The sequence below is a fragment of the Battus philenor genome, unplaced genomic scaffold (assembly GCF_028537555.1).
Source record: "Battus philenor isolate CCGP_79_NKW_IND1 unplaced genomic scaffold, ilBatPhil1.0.hap1 SCAF_21, whole genome shotgun sequence".
Taxonomy (NCBI): Eukaryota; Metazoa; Arthropoda; class Insecta; order Lepidoptera; family Papilionidae; genus Battus; species Battus philenor.
Window position 1 is genome coordinate 6,040,182 of NW_027181684.1, and position 25,052 is coordinate 6,065,233.

Here is a 25,052-nt window from a genome sequence, read left to right on the forward strand (position 1 = left end):
AGAAAAAAGTTTGATCAGAAAACTAATTCTTAAAACAATGATACTTCTTCGTAGTGTACAAACAAATACTACGGTTTTATTAGAAAGTACATATCTCCGATTCGCTTAAGTATTCCTCAAACATGAAGATAGTCGGCGAAAAATTCGAGTGGAGAAAATATGTATGGCAGCGGCATGCGAAGGGTGCCGAGGAGGCTGAGAACCGGGGAAGAGGGGGCGATCCCCCCGCAGCGCGTTTAGTTTGCTTCCAGCCTTCGTGTACGGCTGACGTTTGTCGTCTTTACATTTATTTTTCAACGAGACGCGAGTGACTGACCGCGAGACATAGGTGCGTGCTACTTGTGTATGATAAGTGCAGTGGAGTGTGTGCTGTGCTGTTTTGTTTTTTATTAGTGCAGTAAAGACGATGACCGCGTGTGTCTGACGCGGGGATGTATCCGAGCGCGGGCGCAATGAACGCCGCCGCAGCCGCTGCTGCCGTGGCGGCCGCTAGACATCCGGTAAGCGTCGATGGGACATTTCTTGTACTCGGTCATGTTTATTCAAAATTACCAGAAACTCGTCGAGACGCCTGTTCAATTAATACTTTATTAAGACACATGAGCGGTCGCCTCATATTGTTAGCGAATGTAGTCTTTACTCTTCAAATATCAGCAACAGTTTTAGAAAGTATTCTGTGTTAACAATATTAACTCTTAATAACAGAAATATAGTTGTGTGTACCCTTGTAATTACTTTAGCTAACACATTTAAATGACGCACATGTTTGTAGTAAATTCATCACATAGTATTTTAAAACGTTTGAGGAAAACATTGGCATGATCTAATGTTTAATCAGAGTTGTGCACGTAATGAGACTTCCATATTGATCTTTAACACATTAACTATAGGAGTTGTATTAATTCTATGTAAATAACCGCAAGCCGCAACGCATCTGGCGTTTTCCGACGGCTAACAAACCGCAGATTGAAACCGTTACAAATACTATTTTATTTTTGAGTAATATAATTTTCAATAATAATCTATTAATACGAAAATTCAATAGTAGTTAATTGAAATTTTTGATGTTGTTTGTATTTATTAACTATTATACTTTTATATTTTTTTTAATTTTCCGACCTTTATAGCGTTATAAAAAACAAGATTTATAATAAGTTCGTAGATTTCATAACAGTAAAAATGGTTTAATAATAAAAATAAAACGTAATAAATAACATCATTAACTGTGTTTACAATTATTAATAATGAAAAGTATATAAAGAAGCCTGTTGTTTAAAAATTTAATTGCATTAACAATAAAAAACGCATTACAGAATTTGTGTTAATTATAAAGTAGTTTAGGTTAAGCCACTGACATCCATTTGAATAATATTAAATCACATCTAAAATGATTTTTACAAATGGCGTAATTATTAGGCAATTAATGATAAATTTATGTTATAACGCAAATAAAAGCTTTCACTAAAAATATACATTACATAATTGTATTTGTTAAGTTTTATTTTTACGACTGATTGCAGCCATAGTTGAGAAATTTCCAGTAAACTTTATGCCTATTAAAGTTACATTTTATGTTGAAGGACATAATACATCAATTTATTTATAGAGAAAGATACAGTGGCAAAAAGAAAGTTCTATGTAAAAATTAATAATAATGCACTAATAACGTGTTCCCGCCTACAGAAGTATACACGCATTACTTTTCAAAATATTTATAGAATGAATGCACACAAGACATATAATACTAAACACTTTTTAGAATGACAATTGACCGTCAAATCATTGAGATGTTTTTTTTCTCAAAAGTCTAAAATTTATATTAAAAAAAAAGAAATTTAAATATTTTAATATATGCCTTGAGATGAAAGGAGAGAATGAGGAGAGAGGGAAGGTAGAGAGGGTGTTAATGTAAATGTCTATTCATGTGTTTGCTCAGAATCCGTGTCGCGTCCTAGGCACTCGGCTCGTAGTCAATATTTGAGTGTTGGAATTACCGCTAGGAACAAACGCCTCGGCGTCCCACCGCTCTTCAAATAACCGTTTCCTCTTACTGAGATTCCGTCACTTTTGATACTTTTACGTCACAATTCAACCCAACGTGTAAAAACATGAAACGATCCAGTCAATTTAGTTTTTTTTTTTAATTGTGTGCAAAAAATAATTTTTCATTAGTAAATTTCCTGTTCCAAAAATTTCGGTCGTTTGACCGAGTTGTTATTAAGTTCTTAAAATTCAGAATTGTAATTAAAACATTGTGTAAAAATCTTTGTGTTATTATCAAGTGATAAGTCAAAATTTATCTATGAAAATGTATCTTGTAGATGAAATGGATTTACGTATCAGAGCTAATCTGATAAGTGAAGTGCTTGAGTCAATGCTCGGCCAAAAATAATTCCCGACATTTGTAAGCTAGATAGCGCGTATCAGTTTGTACAAACAACGCATTTGGAGTATACCAACAGCACTTCGTCATAATCAGGATGCCACCAATTCATTCACCTAGAGGCAACGTGATGATCGGTTAAATATGTTAAACCTTTTAAAAGGGTGAATAGCTTATTTTTCAGCAAAAGTTTTAGATCATTTACACCTATATTGAATCAATCCTTTTTATTATACTATAAAGTTATTTTGGGAACTTGTTAATTACTATATAAAGTTCATCTAATTCGCCATAGAAATTTAATGAATATATAAATAATAAGGAAAACTCACAAATTACAAAAGCTTAAAATAAATCTGACACGTGATGGAAGGGCAGTAGCAGTGTTTCTCGGAAAACAAAATCTTTTTTGTTATTGCCCATATATTATATTAGTTCTGGCATCTTTTGCTTCACCCACTGCGAAAAGCAATAAATAACAACCGTGTCAATGGTTTTATGAGCTCTAATCCGATTGGAATTTGGCATAAATTAGCTTAAAAAGTTTTAACGCCGGGTCGTACATTAAGGAGGCAATCTCCGTGTTTAAATATTTGTGTACGCTTGTTTGATTTGTAAGTGCGAATGGTGTTTAGCTGTTTGCTTTGCTGCAGAGCTTGTGTACGCTTTTCGTGCCGCTCTCTAATATCGCTAATTAACAGTTGACATCGATCTCTTGTGTTTTCCACGAATCACACTAAAAATAAAATAAAGCCTTAGTTAAAACTTATGTTTTTTTGTGTACCATCATCATCGTAGCACCCGATAGAGGCCTCCTGAAAAGCATAGGCGTCACCCAAATATCGCGTCTTACACTGTACGCACCCTGTGCCTTTTCGCGATCTTTATGGTCGCTAATTGAGAACCTTACGGTCCCAACGGCCATCGGTTACACGCGGGATGTGCCCCATGCACTGCCACAGATGTAGATGTAGCCACTACGGATGAATATGTATTAAAAAAAATATATACAAATTAAAAAAGGTTACAGACATCTCTCGGAATATAAATTAAAAAGTTTTCAGCTTGACTCCGTACAAAAAGTAAATCAAAAATTCTATCAAATTCCGTTCATTCATTCTTTCCAAATTTAGTATTGGGATTCCAACAAAAGAAGGCCCGGGCTCAGAGACGCCTCGAACAGGTAGACGTGGGCAGACGTATTCAATAATTGGAAATGAGAACACGTACATATTTCTTTTTATATCCGTTTAAACGCATTCTGTTTAAGTTTTGTTCTTACGAGCGGTCGTGGATGTATGCGGGCCTTTCATCCGGGCCTGCATAATACTGCCACTCAAAAACTCCTCATTGTATTTTAATTTGACCTTTTCGGTGATAATTTATGGGATTTTTTTGGACATCCTTTATTCTATTGTCGTAGGTTGTTTTTTGCGATCTATTTGGATTAAGTATTAAAGAAGTTTTAAACGTTGTTATTTTTTATTGAAAGTCATTCAGTGTGCTATTTATTGAATATGTCATTTATAATGGCCAAATATTTTACTTTTATCATACAGCACAGACCTTGCTTTCTCTCACTGTAAATAACAACGTTTACAAATGTCAACATCATTTATTTTGTTAATGCAGTTTAAATTTTTAAGACCTAAGTATGTAAATGATAAGCTTGTAAAGTATTAACGACGATAAGACATAATAAAGATGACTAATATTGTTTTATTTTATAAAATAAGGCTACGTCTTTTTTATGAGGGTTCCATTAAGTATGATAAAATAAACTTGTAGAGAACGACGTCAAGTGGGCTTTCAATTACAAGACCACGTGTTTACTGAGACAAAGGATTGCATATAACTCGCTGTCAATATGCAACGTATTATAAAAATTGCAGTTAGAGTTTTATTGTTATTAATGTACAATTATAACTTATGATTAAGGCTCTCCCCAGTATATTACTATGGGTTCTATATTTTGGCGCTATCGAGCGTAAACAAATAAATGAATTCGAAAAATTATTGATTTCATGGAAAGTAGAAGTAGGTAGAAGTCCACGTGGATTACCTTCTCGCTGGTCTGATCAAGTCGTCTATACTGCTCTATTGCAGTGGCAATAGAGCAGTATAATGATGGCAGGAAAAGCGTTTGTCGTTGATTCCGCGAATGCGTTTCAAAACGAACACAACACGACCTTCAGAGATAAAGAAACGACTGAGGCGAATTAATAATTAACAAGAGTTGTTGTAATAAAATATAATCGCTCTGAGAATGTACTAATTGCTCAGAGTTATCAATTTCCATTGGTCCGCTGGTGGAACTGGCGGAGTGCGTTGCAGTGCGTCACTGAGAAGCAATAATTTCTCCGACGCAGGGTGCGGTCGCACGCACCGGTTGTCGAGTGCGAGCGGGCGTGAGCGACCGCAGCCATCTCCGCGGCGGTTACATTCACTAAATTCTCGGGCGCATTTTTCCCGGGCTCGATTGTCCGCAGCTCCATTTACAACGTCTACACGCCGCGCCAGTTCCTTTTACGCTTTTATTTACGCTCCTTTTATTATTTTTAAAGTCCGTTTGTTGCCCGCGCGCCGGCGGGCGACGGTTATTTATTTTTTGCCGCCCGGCCTCCCGGCGACCGTGTGTTGTTCTGTTCCTCGCTTTATTTTTATTTTCCTGCTTCTTATTATGGAGTTGGTTTTTTATTTTTTACTTTATTATTACTCGCGTGTTCGTGTTGCTTCATTTTTATGTTAAGAGGTGAGCGGTCGCCGTTGTTTTTTATTAATCGTGCCTCACACCGAATTATGGTCATTAAAGGATAATTTGTATTACGGTAATTTAGGATGCGTGTAATTCTTGTTTTGTTTTAAGCTTCTTCCTTATTTCACATGCTGTGGAAGCAATGGATCGGTTATTTATTTGTACAACAATTTATTACCACTTAAAATAGTTGAATAATATTTAAATTTGGTTCATATTAAAAACGGTTGACGATGTCAAAAATAAGAAATTGAGTTAATTAACATTACGGTATTTGTTAACACGATCGAGTAAGTTTTAAATGTAGCCTCAAAGTGCCAAAGTAAAATATTATTATTTAGAAATATATACATATTCATTAAATCTACAAATTCAAAAGAAATAAAAAAATGTTGAGTTCCTTGAAACAAAGCTACTGCAAAACTTTGCAAAATAAAATTATATCTAGTTCGCGTAAAAGATCCTTTAATTAAATTAGTTATTTTAGTGTAATAATTCTTTCTTATGAAACCTTAAACGTCGTTTTTGTTCTCTTGTTTATATAAAAGAGTCTAGTAAATTGAAAGTGTGCCAGGTATTTATGTTTCACCTTACCTCTACAGATTTAATAAGTAATAAGTAAATAAAGTATATTTAATATAATTTACAATCTATTCATTTTATATTTGTAATAATGTCAATTTATAATTTAATGATTTCTAACATATTTATTCTTTTCTTCATACAGGGCCCTCCACAGCCTGGGCAGCCTATCAAATTTACCGTGGGCGAGTCCTGTGATCGAATAAAAGAAGAATTTAATTTTTTACAAGCGCAATATCACAAGTGAGTATTAATTCAAACACTTGTTAATATTTAAGGGACTTCTTGCTATATGATTAAAATGCGAGCAGCGCTATACAGGTCATCGTGACGATCACTGGGGCAGGTCTATGCCTTGCAATGGGCGTGTATCAGCTGAAAAGATGAGAAGAAGAATTTGTTATCACAAATTCATCATTTTAGTATAACATTTAAGGGGCAAAACGTTCTAAATCGGCTAAAATTGGTTTCCCTTTCTTGTTGGGTACATGCGAAATTACACATTACCTATAATTCCATGAACACGGTATAAATGTTATTGTGGCTTGTTTTTTATTTCTAAAGTTTCGTTTAGTGATAATATCAAAGGACATTTACTATATGTTTAATCATTTAAAACACACACACACACACACACATTAAAGTGGTTTTTAATTTAACAATTAGGACAAATTGAAATTTTTGTTTGTAACTTTTTTCTTTGCCTAGTTTTTATGTGCGTAAAAGGAAGGAATGATTTTTAATCGTTGACATTTATTAGCTGAACAAAATTGATAGCTGTTTCAGCAATTGTTTTAAAATTTTAAATTAACTTTGAGTAAAATCCTACTAATTATCTACTCGACTACTGTGTCTATTCATAAAAACAATTATCGGATATAAATTTTGTGAAACGATAATTTACAACAAAGAAAGATCAGATATTCGGATACATTCTGTCCTTAAGTTAATTTTAAATAAGAAATTATGAAGGCTCCAATTTAATAGTGAATAGATGAAATATCTAAGAAAAATATTTCGGAGTCGCAAGCAAGTGTTTTATTCTTCCATATGTATTCTGGTTTAATAAACGTTCTTTCCATAATAGGTTAGAGTAAATATGCATCCGATAGTAAATATCCAATATCTGATGATAATCAAATGAATTTTAGGTCCGCGACATTCTTTTCATACAGCATAGATTTTACATTTTTTTAAATTTATTTTTGTAAAAAATACTATTAATTTTATAGTACAGATTATGCACTGGTATGTAGAGTGATGTTACTCCGATAGTAGGAATGAACTTGTGTTTTATGGGCTCTGTACAAACTTTCATTTAATACAATTAAAGTAAATAGTTAGAAATAGGTAACTAAAATTTGGAGAAAATACGAAAAAAGAGCACATTTGTTACTGAAGAGTACAAAAAAGTAGACCGGTAGAAAAAGTAATAATCTATAAACGAGTTGCACACAACGCTAAAAACCCCTTATCTTGTTATGCCTCAAGGGCCGCTCAAACAAAGCATCGAAAGCTTTGTTAATGGCTATTTGTTGTATCGGATTATGTTTTCGTATTGACATAAATGTTTTTGTGGAAATGTACATTGCCATTTTTTTTTTGGAATTTCAGTTCTGTTATGAACATGTTTTAATTTCATTTAGTATTTCTTGTTAAATATTTTTCTAAACATTTATTATGTATATATTTATAAAGGTATAAGTGTTAGTTATTTCAGTGATGTTCCACAATTATTTTTATTATAACAAGCTTCATATATATTTTAAGTAATTTAACCCTTTCGCTGCGAACAATGCCTTTTGGCGCTCGCCTATAGACCCTTTCTCTCAGCGAACAGCTTATAGTTGTTTTACATTATCGTGTCAATAATTACATGATTACGGTAATTAATTTGTTGGTTACCAACGCCGCTGCATACGCTTCCTGTGCGGGTATTTTGTCACATACCCAAATACAAACCAAAAACATAAATTTTTCCCCTATCATGGATAAATAGCTGAGAGAGTAATTCATTTTTGGCGTTCCGCAGGGAAAGGGTTAAATGTTTATACGTAGCTTTTTATATCTTAAATTTTTTTGTTGAGATACTGAAGACGTTGAAATTAATTTTACGATATGTTTACACTATGTACTACTATTAGGTGAAGGTCGAATCTTTAAGATTAATTATTAACGTTCATTACGGCATATGTTACGTCTTACCGCTATCATTACGCCAATAGGCAATCATTTTTACTTTCACTCGTCATCAATTCTTGTCAAAGTTTTTCTTAGATCCAATATGTACCCATAGAATGACTGCCTAAGTCATCTAAGAACATGGAGGTCTTCCAAAATAAATAACAGCACAATCCAACTCTTAAAAAGGCTTACGCATGCTAGGCTAAACACTTAATCCTCTGTCACTTCAAACCCGGCTAAACTGTAATGCTAGGGGACTGACGTTATTTACCAATAATACGAAAATCATATCCAATGAACAATTAGATCTCCTATATATAAATCGATATAACCTTTGTTATTTATTGTTACAGTTTAAAATTAGAATGCGAGAAGCTGGCTAGTGAAAAAATCGAAATACAGAGACATTATGTTATGGTAAGTAAAATAAAAAATTTAAAATGAAAATTAGTGAGAAATATTTTTACATCACCTACCTGCCTTCAGTGTTAATAGTACAATATATTAATTGGTCCAGTCCATTCTCCGCTCACAGCAATACTAAGCGACAACGGTTGACGTGAGTAATGTGTGTGCAATGTGAAAACCTCCTCCAGCGGCCGTTCATAATGAAATATTGCTTGTCCTTATCCTTATACGTTCCTGTGTAATTATTATCCAATGAATTATACACAAGCAACGTGCCGTTTTAACGTCGTTTCGTGCTGTTTGTCACCGCACCTTGAACTTAAATAAACATTTATGGCGAGTATAAACAGTACTTATTGAAAAAAATTAACCGTAGTTAATGCTGTTAACTATATTTAATTACTTAAGTGGCATACAATTCATGTGTAATAAATAAAGTTAAACGCGCTTATAAAGACAAAATAATGTTTGTTTATAACTAAATTATAATTTTGAAATCGGAAAGAATAACAAAACTGATACGTGGAACGCTAGCCGCAATAACTAGCAACATTCAACATAAAAAGAGTAGACATTTGGCGGGCTCTCAGTCCCGCATGTTGCTACCATTCAGATATGAATCACGATTAAGTGTTGCCAAATCGCTTGCAATTTATTTTAATATGCTCTAGAGGAAATTCTCGCAAGCATTTTTATGTGTCGGAATCACTTCTGGCGGGCTTCCAAACAGTGCTGCGGATGTTTAGTCACTTGCCCCCAACGATTTGTGGAAACTAATCCGCGCCAACACCATACACGCACATTTACGCGTCGTGCACCAACTAATTTGTGCCATTTATGTTTCAGTACTATGAAATGTCGTACGGGCTCAATGTGGAAATGCACAAACAGGTACGTAAGAATTTCCCACTGCATTTTAATTTTAATCGCAGATTACTCATGTAGACATGTCCTCCCGTAGGAACCAAAATGTTTCCACATTTCGCTAACGATAAAATCTTAGCCAAAATATAATAAAATTTTATATAACTTATTTACGTTAATCTATATTCATATAATTAAATTATCTGTTTTAATTTATAATATAAAAATGAAAGCTTCCGCTCTGGGTGGCACCCAAAATAAATACCTTTTAACAATTCAATACAAAAGTAACAATGTGTAAGCTAAGCTGTACAAATAAGTGTTCAAAACAAAATAAACCAAACCTCTTTTAAAGTAGATGATCACTACTAAAGGTTTCGGGTGTATGTTTCTGCAGAGGATTTTAGCGTTTCACAGTAAAAAATAAAAAACGCGTTAATAGGTTCTACAAAATAATAGAAATGTTATGTATGTTACGACACGAAAGTGTAAAACACTATAATTCCACTAGATTAATTGCGATAAAGTATCAAGAGCATAGGGTAGGGATAAAACACAAATACCCGAAACAAAAATAATTCACCTTATAATAGAAGTTGTTGGCGGCAAGAGAGAAATGTTGTGATGGCGTTTATTTCAATACACTACGTTATGATCGAAATATGATAGGGGGGAAACTCTGAACAAGCTCCCCTCAGGGTGAGCGACTGAAGCGAACAAAATATATCTTTTAGTTAGGGACGCTTAAGGGAATTCATAAAACGATCCTTTTCATGGTTGCGACAAATGTTTCTTACATGAATCAATGAATACAATTAGCATTATTTAAAAACTTCTTACATCTAACCGCTTCGCAATAACTCGAACGCCATATTCAGTGAACAATTAAATATTGATTAAAAATATAATAAAAAGAAGTGTAAAAAAATACACTACAATGCAATGCAATGGACTTGCCCACTTGACAAATAAACCTTCAACTACCTGCTTTACTATCTTAATAGCTTAGTTTAACGGCAATGTTGAATTTCAAATCCCTTGCATTCACTCGACAACCCTAACCGCAGGGTAACAATAGGGTACGTAACGAATAGATATGACTGTTATGCGCCGTGGTCCCTCGCTGCAGGGGTGACCCCCGGGGGTTCCTCAGTAATCTGTTGATTTTACGCTCCTCGGCCGGCGTGCGAGAACCCCACTTTTAGTAATAACCGTACTTTAACACGTCCTCAAAGCAAAAACAAAATCATTTTGCTCCTTCTCAAAATATTATTTAATCTCATCTTTTTTATGGAAGAAAAAAGGTTAACAAGTGAGTATAGCATATTTATATTAGATGTGGCAATACATACAAGTTCAATTTTCTAAATTTTATTGTATTATAACTACCGACTACGCAGTCAAGATCATCGATCAATGATCAAAACAATTAAAGATCAATACGGGCATCACAAGGTCATCGTGACGATCTTGCAGGAGGCCTATGCCTTGCAGAGCGTCGATAGGCTGACATGATAATAATGTTGTAATAAGTTTTGGTATCAATTGTATTAACTAAAATTGTAAGGATAACAGTGAAAAAACACAGCGTTGGTACAAATGATTAACCCATTTTTGTTCGCGTAAGACTAAGAAGCGCATTACACCGGTCTTCATGTAATATTGATGATAGCGTCCATAAAATTATACAGGGCTTGGGCATCGCTGCGCAATGTTTGCACAGGGCCAGCGAACCAGCGAGGGTGATTTAGAAGGGAGCATTGTTTGCCATTGTGGCGGACAGATGGCGGCACTGCTGTTGAACGCTCGAATGCGCTATTTAGCGTACACTGCTGCGCTTCATTGTAATGGATTATTACATTAGCACTTAACACGCTTAGTCGAGCGAGAATCAGAAATGTACCCCTCCTCTTTGTTGCACCCCGCATCGTTGTAGCATAATGGCACAACGAGAGATGTTTTTAAGTTTTTTCCTTGCATAGTGCGTGCTTTTGTGAATGCGATTGCGTGACGGCTCAACATTCAATAAAAATGTTTTGTTGTGCGTTCCAATAGTCAATTCCGAATGATTGACTGTACATAATTATTAGATTGGTCACTCCAGCCCTCGTATGTACGAAAACCTTAAGTTCATTTGGAGTATTTAATTTATTTTAAACGCACCCTCTCCGCATTTTGTGGGTTTTATTCCATATAATCTATTTTTGGCAATTTTAAAAATAACAAAAAAGTATTTTAGCCAAATTTATACCTATGAGAGCTATTCCGATCAGCCCCCTTAGCGGGTGGGATTCCCAAAAATGCTTTCATAGTTTACCTCTATTCGGAAAAAGAAATATTTCTAAGAAATAGTCTGCCTTATAGTGCCAGATATATCGTAGCGAGTCAGTGCACGGTGTAAATGTATAGATAGATAACATTTTAAAGTTTGTTTACCTTACAAAATTTCCAAGATCAAACTTTAAATTCATTCAAACCTTTGAGATTCGAATAAAAGAAACAAAATCAGTTGAGGCAAGAACAATATTGTGTAAATTTTATGGAATAAAGTCTATTTTAGTTTAGCGCGTTGGCGGCGTGACCGCATCGCATCGGGCCTCGTGACCGCGCCTAACGCCCGTTTTCCGCTCTTTCTAGCGACGACTAATTGCTAAGATTTTCTTTTGTTAGTCGCGGGGCCGGAGCGCAGCCGGACCGTGGCCGGACCGTGCCGAATTACACCTACTTATGGCGTGAATTGATTGTTGCGTCTTTGTGCCTGTATCGACACGGCGCGTTATTGTTCCGCACACTGGCTGCCTCATTATTCACGCTCCGGCGAACTTTCACGTACACGATTACCGTGTACGATGCGATACGATACCTGTGTTTATATCTCTGATACGTTATAACACGTTTTAACCTTGCTGTTATTGTACCCGTCAATTAAATACACACATGCATTAAAATTAAACGAACTATGTTTTTAATTAAACGAGTTACATTGATTATTCTATTTTATCGATGTGTTTATTATGTCATATAATTGATTGAGTATTCAATAAATGCAAAGTGTTTATGACTAATAAACTATCATTAAGCATTCTATTAATTTTTAAATTTGATAGCTTATTTAAGCTACAATAGATAAGTATAGACTAGAATCGCCCGAGCTTCTCTACCTTAAAAGAGGTCTTAGGCTAGGCTCTATCCAAATGCCACCAGTGAAAGTTCGTTCCAAAGTCAACTAGATGTGTAATAAGATAATAGGCAATTTACATTTACAGCGTCAATATTCTGGTTAATAACAACTTTCTGATTTTATTATAATTTGTACAAAAGGTAAAGTAATAGAAAATAAATTTTGTACATGGTACTTGAGTTAGTCACAACAGTGCAATATACAATAAATGATTTGTAAGACAACGCGTCTAAAAGTATATTATAACTGTTAACAATGGTTTCCCGGGAGTCAGGGCGACACAAAAGGGCTGCACAATACGGGTCGAGCCCAGCGGGCTGTCGACGAAACACTTTGTTGTTTTACGACCGTCCGACGCTCCACCCTCCTACGGTTCAAACTTTCACGGCGTTCAAAAAGGACGATTCCTTTACAAAATACGTACCATCTTTATTGTTGCCAATGCCGATGCTGCTATTACTGAAGCTTTATTTTGATTTAAATCTTACATTTTTCAACTATCTTCTTTGCTTGACAGCAATAGACTATCTTTAGTGAATAGTCGGACCGTTTGTTCCTCTAATTATCGTATTGATTGCCGTATCGATACCGGCCGTCTGCGGTAGATTCCTTAAAAGATATTAAGTGTGTAAGTATAAAGGAACTACTGCCACTACAGTTTCAGTTATAGACCAAATTGATTACACTACCTTTTTAATAGCGTATCTCCACAATCGTTGAACGGTGTCCACGCGACACTAAAGTCTCATTTTTAAAGCCATTACATTTAACCTACTATAACAAACACTTGCAAAAGTACTCTCACCTAACTACATAATTTTAATGGTTGCTAATAACTGTAAAGTATTATCAACTCGTACGCCTAGATGTAATACAAAACAATTCACCTGGTAATAATCGAGTGAAAGATCGCCGCTGTCACGAGTATTATAAGTTTATCTCGAAATTCAATCGTAAAAGTAAATTGAACGATTCCGCTTATAATTCCAAATTGAGGCCTGTCTGTATAATTAAATAATTTACGGGATATTGCGATTCCACGCCGCCTGTCCCCGGCTGCGATGTTCAAATTATTCATACGCAGGGCGGAGGTCTGTTTACCCTTGCATTAGGGTTGCGTCCACAACGCACCCGCCGGCTCTCGATGATAAAAACATTGCACGTGCCCGATCCGCTTAGCTACTATTTATAATGAAACAACAGGGGATGCGGGGCTCGCTTTAATCCTGTTTGTTTTCGACCGAGCTCCCGGCTGTCGCGCAACTACTCGCCGACTACGCGGTAATTGTAATTACAGAACCGTGAGCTCGCTCGCCTGCCACGCTGTCCCCTGCCCATGTATTATCTGTTGCATTATATCTTTCACATTTAATACTTAAATAATAGATAGGTGAAATCCCGAATATAATCTTTTTTGAATATGACAATGATATTTTGTCATTTCTTATTATTACAGTACGGCTAACTAATCTAAGTATTAATTTGATATTGATAAAGCATAGATTATGTTTACACACACCTACACTATAAAACATAATCGTTAATCAAGATTATCCTCGATTAACCTAAATGTTTACATCAAAATACTCCCGAATTGAATTTAGATAATGAACATTCAGTCTGAACATGTCGAATGAACAATATTTATTAACGGAGAAGGTTTTTAGGCGCTCGCAGTGCGCATTGTGGCGTGTGACGTGCCTTATCAAATTATAACTGTTGAGTGTTCACGTCGGCGTGCAGGCCGTCGCCAGGGGCCCCGCATAATGGGCGCGCTATCTCCTACATCTACAGACGTATACAGCGCTGTGAATTGTCTAAATGAACCCAACAACTCACAATGAACGCTCCGTCGCCCCTCCGCTTTAAAAGGGAAATTATCTCTCCATCCCGGGCGTACGGCAGATGGCGCTTGCAATAAAACCACTGAACGCGATATCGCTCGCTGCCCCTCCGCTTTATTATTTGATCGGGGAGCCAAATTAAAGGATTTGCCGTAACCCCTCACCGTCGACCCTCGCCAACAATCACCTCTGTATTAACTCTAATTGTGTTTTCAAATTCCGTCCCTGCATTGATATGGGGACGCCATGTGAAAAAATAGGGCGCACGTCCCCCATGCCATTATTAATTTCGTCCGGACAATGCATTCGTAATATTTCATAGAAGAATGTTTCACGTGCAATCTCCGTCCCGTTTATTACCAACTTATGACGTACGTATACTGTGATTAAACAACTGAAATGGCTTTTCTTAAAACTTCCTCTTTTATCGAATTCTTGTCATTTTGTTTTACATAATTACACATGTCGTACCTATTTTACTTATCGCTCGTAAAACCAAAATCGGCCTTTGAGATAGAAAGGTTCTGACGTGCATAGTACGGTCTAGATGGACCGACGACAGTCGCGGGAAGTCACTGAATCAGGCAACGCACGATCAGCTATCGTGGCTATCTTTTTGAGGAAGCCTGAACCTTGCTGCTTTATTCCGTAAGCTGGCACTGGCAAGTATCTAGATCGTTACCAACAGTTGCCACGCCAGTTTATATTGATGAAGCGAATATAAAAGTAAATTCAACGAAGACCTGACGATGATGTTTTGTCTGATATAATTCCATTTGTTGAAAAAATTGATAATGAAAGTATAAAGTAATATGAACCATTATTTTGAACGTCGTTCCCTGCTCGTTCGTCGCTCCCGCAGGGAGAATATTATTGCGGTCGTATAGAGTTTATTCAGCGGGAGCAGCCGGCGGCGACGGCGCGAATCTAATTACAATGAATACGGCCTCCATCGGATGGGCCGCCTTAATTGCACTGATTGAGACACGGATATTGATTTCGAAACAGTTTGCGCCGATGCCGGGCGGCGGTCGGGCGTGAAACGGCGCTCATGAATAATGTACGCCCGGTCCGCTCCTTGACTCCTCATTCAAAGCAGACGATTTCTATTCGACTCGTAAACTACGCGCCTATGACTCACTCATTTTACATTCACTCTAATACTCCGTAAAAATGCAGCTCGCGCGCCCTCCGAATGTTAAGCAGCCGCATTAGCATTGTTCCTTTGCGTAAGTATTCAAAATTAAACTTTACGACCGAAACCAATACTTACTGCACATATATTTAATGTTACCAAATGTAACAGTAAACCGTTCCCACTTTTATATTTGCAAATAATATAACGTGTTCTTTAAATTCTGTTTTAATTATAACATGTAATAGATATCGTAATTTCACGAACTTAACACTCAATTAACTAACAGTAGTTAATTATAAAGGTTACAAGATACAATTATTTTTTTGTAACAAGTTACAAAATAGTACAGCTGTTGTGTATCAGCGGACCCGTCTACGAATACAAAACGACACAAATGATTGAAGGGGTACTAAATAGGAGGGGCGCACACCCTTGAGCCATTACGGTACTTTACATTTTTCAGCTAGTGTAGCGCATTCTTAACCATACAAGTATTGATAATATTAGACTGATACGCGATTATAGTATTATATTTTACGACCGATCTTAAAGACGACGCAAAAACCGATAATACAATTAACGATATAATACAATTAAAAATTAAGTAATAAATAGCCAAAATTATAAAATATAAACACTGAAGTAAACATGTTATCTGTTTTATATCTTTAATAGAGATTACATTTCGTATTTAATCTAATAATCTTGTGATAGGTAAGTAATTATGAGGAAGATTTACATTAAATTTATCAGGACGCACGAAATTACGTCAAAACGTACAATGTATACACGCATATATATTATAAATAGCTTTATTTACTTAAACCATCGATATTTACACATAAACTATAAAATAGAATTAACTTATAAATAAAATTGGATATTGAGTAAGTATAGTAAAACATATTTGAAAATTATTTAGAAGGCAACTGGCATTCCGACTCAATTGACAAAGTCAATGGTGGGCAAACCTTCATCAATTCACTGGTGCAGTAATGCGTATTGACTTCACGATTATTATTTATGTGGCTATGTCAAGTCTTCACAACAACTCTAATAAGCAAACCACTTTGGATGACCTCGAGGCCTAAATTCAAGAAGCTATTGCCAGAATAATGCCGCATCATGTCAACAAAAATTGGACCGACCGATTGAAGCATTGCCAACAAAGCCAAAGGGGGATATTTAGAGGATGAGCTACGCCATACACATAAAATTATACTTATTTAGCAAACAAAGGGATCAATTTTATGTTCCATCGTTATTTTTAAATTTATTTCTATTTCATTCTTATTTTGAAACACCAAGTACAAATTATATTACTTCTAAAAGATAGTTAATTTTACCACAATCTTAATACAATTCTGGTTATAAAATACCATTCAAAATTTTGAAGGTGTCTGATTTAAAAAAGTATTTTGAAATCTTTATCAGCTTGCCCTTAAAATGTATGTCTACTATCATAATTATATTATAAAAAAATATTTGCAAAAGCAACTTATCTAATAAAGAACCAACGAGAAGGTCTCTAAAATTAGTATATGATTTTAAAAAATCAAGATAATGAATAAATATTTTCGAAAAATAAAAAATAGCAGCGATTGCCTGGAATAACCGATTCTTTATTATTTTATTGTATTAAAAGTAATTTAAAAAATTTAATGCAATACAAATTTAAATCATTTCTCTATTTAGGGTTATAACAATTTAAAAAAAAATTCTCACAGTGGATTAGACTTCTTTTGGTTTTACCATTTTAAATATTATTTTGTAGTTTAAGATCTAATAAAGAATATTAAATAATATAACTGTCACGTTTTTAACAAAAAAATAACATTGTTTCATTGATTGTTTTGTCACTGAAGCGTTAGTATAAATATTTTAATATATAAACTTCTAGCGTTTTAAATAGAGAGCTGTCGGAAGTGTCCTGTATCCAACGACTTAGGACGATTTTATCAAGGTTGTGTGGACGTCCTATGCTGTGCTGGCCGGTCTGTGATCAGCCTGTAGCCTCTATTCACTATAACATCGCTTAGTTCCTCTGTATATAATTTCATTTCATAATCTTGGACGTTTAAACGAGAATGTTTCCAATGGTCAGACAAATGAACTAGTTTTAACACATAATTAGAAGTACCTTGTTATGAACGGTAGTGAATATTGTGTACTCGTAGTAGTTGTAAAAGTACAACTTTATTTAACGAACTATGTAGAAGTGTAACTGTAGTATCGAATAAAGCCGGGATCGCGAGTAAGGACACGACCGGCTTAGCGGCGACGGGATCGCTGCGGTTAGCGGGCGGGCGGGCGGTCGGGCCGCTGCTGCGGTCAACCGCCCCTGCGGCGTGCGGTCGCCGGGCGAGCCTCGCGCCGCTGTCGCGTCTGACCGCAACGCTTCACTACGCTCTAGCTGCGCCGTTTTGTGCTTTATTGCTTTATTCAATAAATTATTTTTATACAAGTATTTCCTAACATTATTTAGTTGTTTTATTTTCTAAAATAATTCCATATTAAGTGTTAATTTTATCAACTTGTAGTCTCATCCCGAGAGCAATAGAGAGGGCTACGCTCAAATTTTCTTTCCAAAATTAAATCAGAGAGTAGGAGATTTGCAAAGTAAACTATCGTAGTCATCATTAATCACGTCCAGTGCAGGATTCGTTCAGATTTCTCCCATAGATATCCGATAAGACAGGGTGAAAGCCGCCTAGACTGTACCTTTGTGTTTACATTGGGTTAATGTTAATTTCTTTTTAATACCAATAAAAGTTATTAGAACTTAAATTTGTTTTAGTTTTATCTTTATTTAAGACCACAAAGTATCTAAGATCTTTACAAACTATTTATTGCCGCCATAAATTTTCAATAACACTCTTAAGAAAAACGAATCCGACGGTATAAATAATTTGAATTAGCAAAACGGTCAACTTAATTAAATATTCGTTGAATGTTTGTAATCTCAATTATGAAATTACTTTTAGTCACAAATGTTATGATTTATGATTTGAATTATTAAATAGTATGAGAACATTGCTAACAAGTCTGATTTGTCATGGAAACATGAAACGGCACGGTCGTCGGCCGCTCCCAATAAGCACGGTAAAGAGTAAACAGTCTCCGCAAACTCTACTCCGCATACACGCCGCCCGGCTCTTCGTACCAAATTAATTTCGCGATGGCTTCTTATATCTAACTTTTACTTATCTAATTTATAAAAAGATTTTATGTGTATGCATCACATGTTAAATACTCATTCAAATCGCGACTTTACTTTAAGTAATTTCTTGAAAACATATTTTAAAAAATCACAAGGTTTTCCGTCGATCACGCTCTTCTCACATCTTATAACAGTTTGTTTTATTTAAAAAAAATCCAATCGTTAATAAGTAATAGTTAACAATCGCTTAACCATTTTGCATTATTTATAATATTAATATATTACGTACTCATTAAACGCTACAAAATAATTTCAAACGATATATAAAAAATACAGCACCACAGTACAATATCTTTTAAATTTAAATTTGCATCACTTAGTAACTGGAGATTATTAATGGATATCTATAATGAATTATAGCTATTACTAGAATAGCGTACCTTCACCATACGTTGTGGACGTATTCAGCCTGTCAACATGACTTATAACAATGAAATTCCAGGAACTTTTGTATGTCAATTCAAATATGCGATATGCTTTCTGTGAATACCCTTAAATGTATCGACTAACATTTTAGACACAATGCTATGGAGTTAACTATTCTTATGATTCTATATGACTTTTAAAAACGTGTTATAAATATCAGCATAAATTATTGAAATCATTCTCTTTAAATTGCACCTTCAATATTATGAATGTAATATTTAGGGCATAATAGTTATAATTTCAATACAAGAATATGTTTGCCGCATGTCGATGTGAACTCTCGAGGTAGGTCCTGTATTCTCTGTAGTGGAGCAGTTCGGTGGCTCTGTTTGCACTGCCCGCGCACGTTGTACGACTTTGTAAACAGCGCACGGTAAACGTTCTCTCTGAATAAATAGTCTTCAAGCCTCACCGTCGGACTAGCCGACGCCACTACGCTCAAACTTTGTGCACTTTGATTAACACTATTTTCCTAACATTATATTTCTATACTGTTTTTATTATAGAGTCTCGAATAATCTGGAAAAAAAATTACTGTAATTGTTAATCGACTTTAAACTTCCGATTTTGTAATAAAGTATAAAACTAAAAATATACAATAATTATGATATTATATTGATGTTAGTTAAAGTCTCTATTTCATTTTCTGTATTTAGTTTTTGAATTAATATCGTTAATTGTTCAATTACCACGAGTTCATTTATGAAACTGAGTTTTATTCTCAAAAATTTTAAAGAAAAACAGAATAACGATTATCTTTTGAACTTGTGTAAGACTTATGGCTTTATAATAGATGGGTTATTCTTGCAAATTAGAGGGTAAGAAATTTTGGTTTGAATATCTATTATGATATATAACATCATATCTCATGTATCAACTCGGCAATACTGTGCAGGAATATATATTTGATAATTCTAGGTAGCGCCACGTATTTTTTAGGTCATTGAGCTAGGCTTAACTATAATTGATTAAGCAATTAGGATTAAGCTGCAGTTTCAAATGAAACATTTTTTTCATGCCATTCCTTTAATTGTTTTATGGAATAAAAAAACAGTATCTTAATTATTTTATATGTTATTTGAATTTTTAATGTTACAGATTTGCTATAAAAATATCGTAAGATTATTACTCGACTAGATATTACTTTATTCAATGAGGTAACAATTGTATCATTTTGGAAACTGAAATAATTACTTTACATCGACATTCACGAAGTATTAAGTTGCTTAAAATTTTCATTTACAAAAGCGTGCATAAATTTTACTTACCGTATCTGTTTTCTTCATAAAATATCTCCAGACATTACATCCGCGTAATAAGGACTCTCCGAAAAGTGCCGAGTCAAAAAGGCTTAACGCTTTAGCGGGAGGGAGGGTACACAAAGGGCAGCAAACGTTTGGTGTGGCCCTAAACAAACAGGGGTAGCTAGGAAGCTGGCTTTTTGTTTGCCGAGAAACACGCGAGTCAACAAACTCTTCCTTCATAACGTTCGCCATCAAAGACATGGCTTAAAACAAGATTTAACACAGAATATTTTCAAATAATGACGATTTAATTTCAATGTTCGAAGACGAAGGTCGTCGCCCAGTGTGTGTTGCCGGTGATGACCTACGGATCCGAGACATGGTGGTTTACGATGGACCTTATAATAATAGTCTAAGTCAGAAAGCAATGAAGGAGCTATGCCCCCTAGTTGGACCGACGACATAATTAAGGCTGCGGGAAGTCACGATCTTTAGGGGGAGACTCATGCCATGCAAGCGCGTCTATGGACTGATATGATAATAATGATGAATGGTATTTCAGTCGTTATATTCTTTATTTATTATATCATTTCAATCTGAAAGCCGACAGTGTTTTTTCTAATTAAACAAGAGTCAGCATTGATGGAACGAACGTAAAAGTGAATTCAATTCTTGAAGCGTTTCGTTGTTATGAGGCTTAGAGGAATGAGTGCTGTTCAGTGAAGCACGCCGGCACTCGAGCGCCGCACAATCTGATCACGAAGCGACATTGCCCCCGCTTATACACAATATACCTACAGGTTTTGTGACGCACTCGATATTCGATATCAAGATAACGATGTCTCCCGCCCCACTCGCCCACTTGCCCACTCCATAACTCTCGAATCAACTTGTCCACGCCGAGTAATTATAACTATTTGTTTATAATCAACAACACTGATACGCACTCCATTTTTATGATTTTATTTTCTCATTACAAGTGTCTACAATTAATAAGCAATTAATAAGATTAACATTGTAATAACGATGACACGACGTGTAACCAGTTAATGATGTGATTCAGAGTTCAATGTGTCCCTTCGTATGAATAATCGCAAGTCGCCTATAATATCCTACTTCGTGAATATGTTTACACAGGATGATTGGTTATAGCTGTAAAAACTTTAAAAGTGTAGAGTTCATTTGACGCTGTTAAAGTATAATTTATCCAAAAATTAATGGTTTCAGAAATAATAAATAACAACAGTAAGTTAAAGCGTTTCCAAAATTCGAATTATGACATAATGAAATAAAATATTATTTATATCTATCGCTGCACACTTTGTACCACTAGAAGTTATTGGCCTTGTCGCATTCCAATAAAAAAAATTAACGTAACTTATTTCAGAACAATCACTTTATGCAGGGTAACTTGAAATAGGTGATAAAGCTGTTGACAATTTAGCTATACATTCACCACTATAAGGATTTTACATCTATAACCAGTCAACCTGTACATTCAAAAGTAATTTCAGAGAAGTTATTAGCAAATTATATAAGATCGGTGTCGCGTCACTATGCCAGGGCTTTCGAGAACATTGACTGATTTGCTCAATGAAGTGAAAAGTTAGAAAGAGCTGCGGGTAGGACAAGTCGAGCGCGGCGTGCATAAATAATTCATAAAAGAGCTGGCGGCCATTAATGAAGGTCGAAACCGCAGCTGGGGCGCGCCGTCCGTGGTTTATTTCTCCCGACACAATCGCGGTAAAAGTTCATCTTGCGAAGTGCTTCGAGGCGGTCGCTACCTATTGTAGCCAAGTGCCTACTTAGACTCGAAGTATTTAAACTTTCAGAATTTTTAAGATGTACTTACCCTCATCTGCACTGTTTATGCAATATTTTACTTTGTAGACGTTTTATTGTGTTCGTTTAAACTTTTTGAAAAGAAATGATGTAGTATGTTGTGTTGGAAGCGATGTATTAAAAAACAATGTTCAATATTTTGAGTGCAAGTGTGTCCGTATGGGCGGGTCGGAACGCAAGCGTTCGAGGCGGGAGACAATAAATTGCGACGTGCAGCCACGAGCGACCCGCATCTGGGTCACCGGCGCCCTCGCCTTGCACCGCGCCATGTGCATTCTACACGACTACGCGGCACTGATGCTCGACACCCGCGACTAAACACTCTTCCTCGTGTTTGTTCGGTGCAGTTATACACAATCGCATTATCATTGCCTTAAATAACTACACACGTGAAGCATTATACCTCACGGAAGTACATTCACCATTTTTATTACTCAATTGAAAGGCTGATCACAATCAATTTACTCCTAAATTTTATAGTTATCATAGACACTTATGAATCATCGTAAATTCAATGATAAGAACTATTTTAAATACGATCGATTACTTCCCTTGTTGATATCAAATTGAGTCTACCACCTTACCGATTGAAATCTCTCAGACCTGAGAACAGGCGGAAGAAACTCAGCAGGCCAATATATTTTTTTATGATTCAAAATTTGATAATTTAATAAATGATGGAATAGCACAACCGGAGGCGAATACATCTTTCCCAAGGTGTGCTATATTCTGTTAAGCCATTTACAATGTAGTAGCACACAAACTTTCTTTGACAATTTTATTAAATCTCGAAAAGAGCGCTTTCTGCACATTTTCTGATTTCCTATTGTAAAACCTTATACATTGCTCATAGAAAGAGTCACTAAATCGAAGAAGTGGAGTCTTAAGTATCAGTAGTTTAAAAGAATAGTAGAAATTAGCGCAAAAGTACATAATGTATATAATGGAAAAATATATAGAGGAATGAGTTGTATTTTCATGACTTTACTTCACTCTGTCGCAACTAAATGGAGCATCACGGCAAGATGCAGCTCGAGATTAAAAGCTCGACCGACTAAACCACGTGAAAATCGCACAAAAAGAGGAGTCACCCGCGGCATTAGCGGATGAGTGTCGGAGCCATTAGTGCACGCCCCCACCCGGCGCCGCGCCCGCCCCCACTCGCTCCCTCGCGCTCCCACTCGCCCCCTCGCGCCCGAAACCCCGACGTACCTCTTTTATTTCTCGCGCGGGGATGAACTCCTTAATGACAAACCTTACTATATCTTTTGTGGAGAGCGAGCTGGAGTACGTATTTTGCGGCCCTTTTGTAGCTCGCTTTTTATTCTGCCCGGTTTTCAACCATTTATAAAGAAGCACAAGACCTATGTACGAATGTGAATGCCATTTTCAAAGAATTTACGTTGCTTACAACTTTTAGTTTAAACCTATGGTAGTATATGATTTTAACCAAAGTACTATTTCTCTGTAGTTTCCTTATGTACCTTACCTTATATACCTATTCTAAAACAGCAAAGACAGCAAATAGAAGAGGATATACATTATTAAAAGCAATTAACAGCAAAATATTTATTTTAAGAGTATGGTATAGTTGACGTGTCTTTTATTTGTTTTCAATAGGAGCTAAGTGACGTAAAGTTCAGACTTACTTCTTTGACTCAACGTTCATTAACAATTGCCATAAAATATGGTACAATATTATTTTAATTTATAGTAGAGATCTCTCTACCATAAACTAAAATATTATTTGGACAAACAAGGCATTAGCCTAATGATTAGGTGACAAGCACACGTTTTGTTCGACACAGCGTGTGCGACGTCCTCGTTTAAAATACTGAAAGTTGAAATTTAGCAAAAAAGATTACAAGTCTGAATAAACATAAACGGGGTGATCGCATTGTGAAATCGCATACTAATTGAAAATTTATTATTGTATTTTTTCATACGTATTTTTGAAGCACCATATTGTTACAAAGTAATTATAGATGGGGGTAAATGAATATAGGTAAGCATTGTTGTCATTTCAGCCCATAGACGCCCACTGCAAGGCAGAGGCTTCACCCAAAGATATTTATGGGGAGATACACCATAATCGCCGCGCTTAGCAGGCGGGTTCGCGATCGCAGTATAGTTTTATGGTACACAGGGAACACTGCTGCTAGTCCTCTGGAAACTTGTTTGTGAGCAGCGGCAAGCAAGTGCAGATTATATAAAAGATTGTATTCCGGGAATCAAATCCGCTACCTACTATCGCAAGTCTCCGTGCTTTACCGCTAAGCTGCCACTGTTTCGTGAAAGTAGTCTCGTTGTGATGTGCATAAATAACGATATGCAACGACTCGCACCTATGGCATAATGAAAGTTGCTTAAACCGAGAGTTTCGATCTTACGAGAGTTTACATTGTTAATCGAGTTTAAATACGAACTCTTCTTATAAAGAATAATTTCTTATACAAACACTGCTCAGACCATTTTTACAACATACATAACAATCAAAGGCATTCATTAAAAATATTATTTATAGTATATATAGCAGAATTTTAAAAATTTAGGAATCTTAGTGAAGCAATGGAAGACAAAAGAAATGTCCGGGTGTTTGTGTGCGGTGGCGGTTTATTATTTACGATTAACATCGGAGTGAACAGTCGGCGTGCGAGCAGCGATAAAGTTTCGTAACAAGCGCCGAGAAGCGGTAATTTGCGGTAAATCGGCTCGCTCTCCGCACTTGTCGTGTACAACAGTATCGCCCTAACCGGCAAAAACATTTATTAACACTTCAGATTTCCATATTAAATTATATAGTAATATTTGATAAATAACCGGCATAATCATGCCGCGGAAATTCACTGGATGCAGGCAACTCAAGGCAGGTTATTGTGGCGATCTTTAAGGGAAGGTCTTTGCCTTGCAGTGGGCATCTATCAGCTGATATGATGACGACTTGACATACCGCATTGACAAGTTGAAGTGGCAGTTGAGTT

At 35.7% G+C, this 25,052-nt stretch overlaps 1 protein-coding gene across 1 annotated transcript in view; it reads left to right on the top strand.

The window, feature by feature from the left end:
• Nucleotides 1–233: 233 nt before the first annotated feature.
• The window catches only part of gro (groucho), a 65,970-nt gene continuing 41,151 nt past the window's right edge, over nucleotides 234–25,052 (top strand). Inside the window, exons 1-4 of the mRNA XM_068766399.1 lie at nucleotides 234–500; nucleotides 5,866–5,963; nucleotides 8,258–8,321; nucleotides 9,159–9,203. Of these exons, the coding sequence (XP_068622500.1) occupies nucleotides 432–500; nucleotides 5,866–5,963; nucleotides 8,258–8,321; nucleotides 9,159–9,203 (276 nt within the window). The 5' untranslated portion in view covers nucleotides 234–431. The remainder of the gene's footprint in view (nucleotides 501–5,865; nucleotides 5,964–8,257; nucleotides 8,322–9,158; nucleotides 9,204–25,052) is intronic.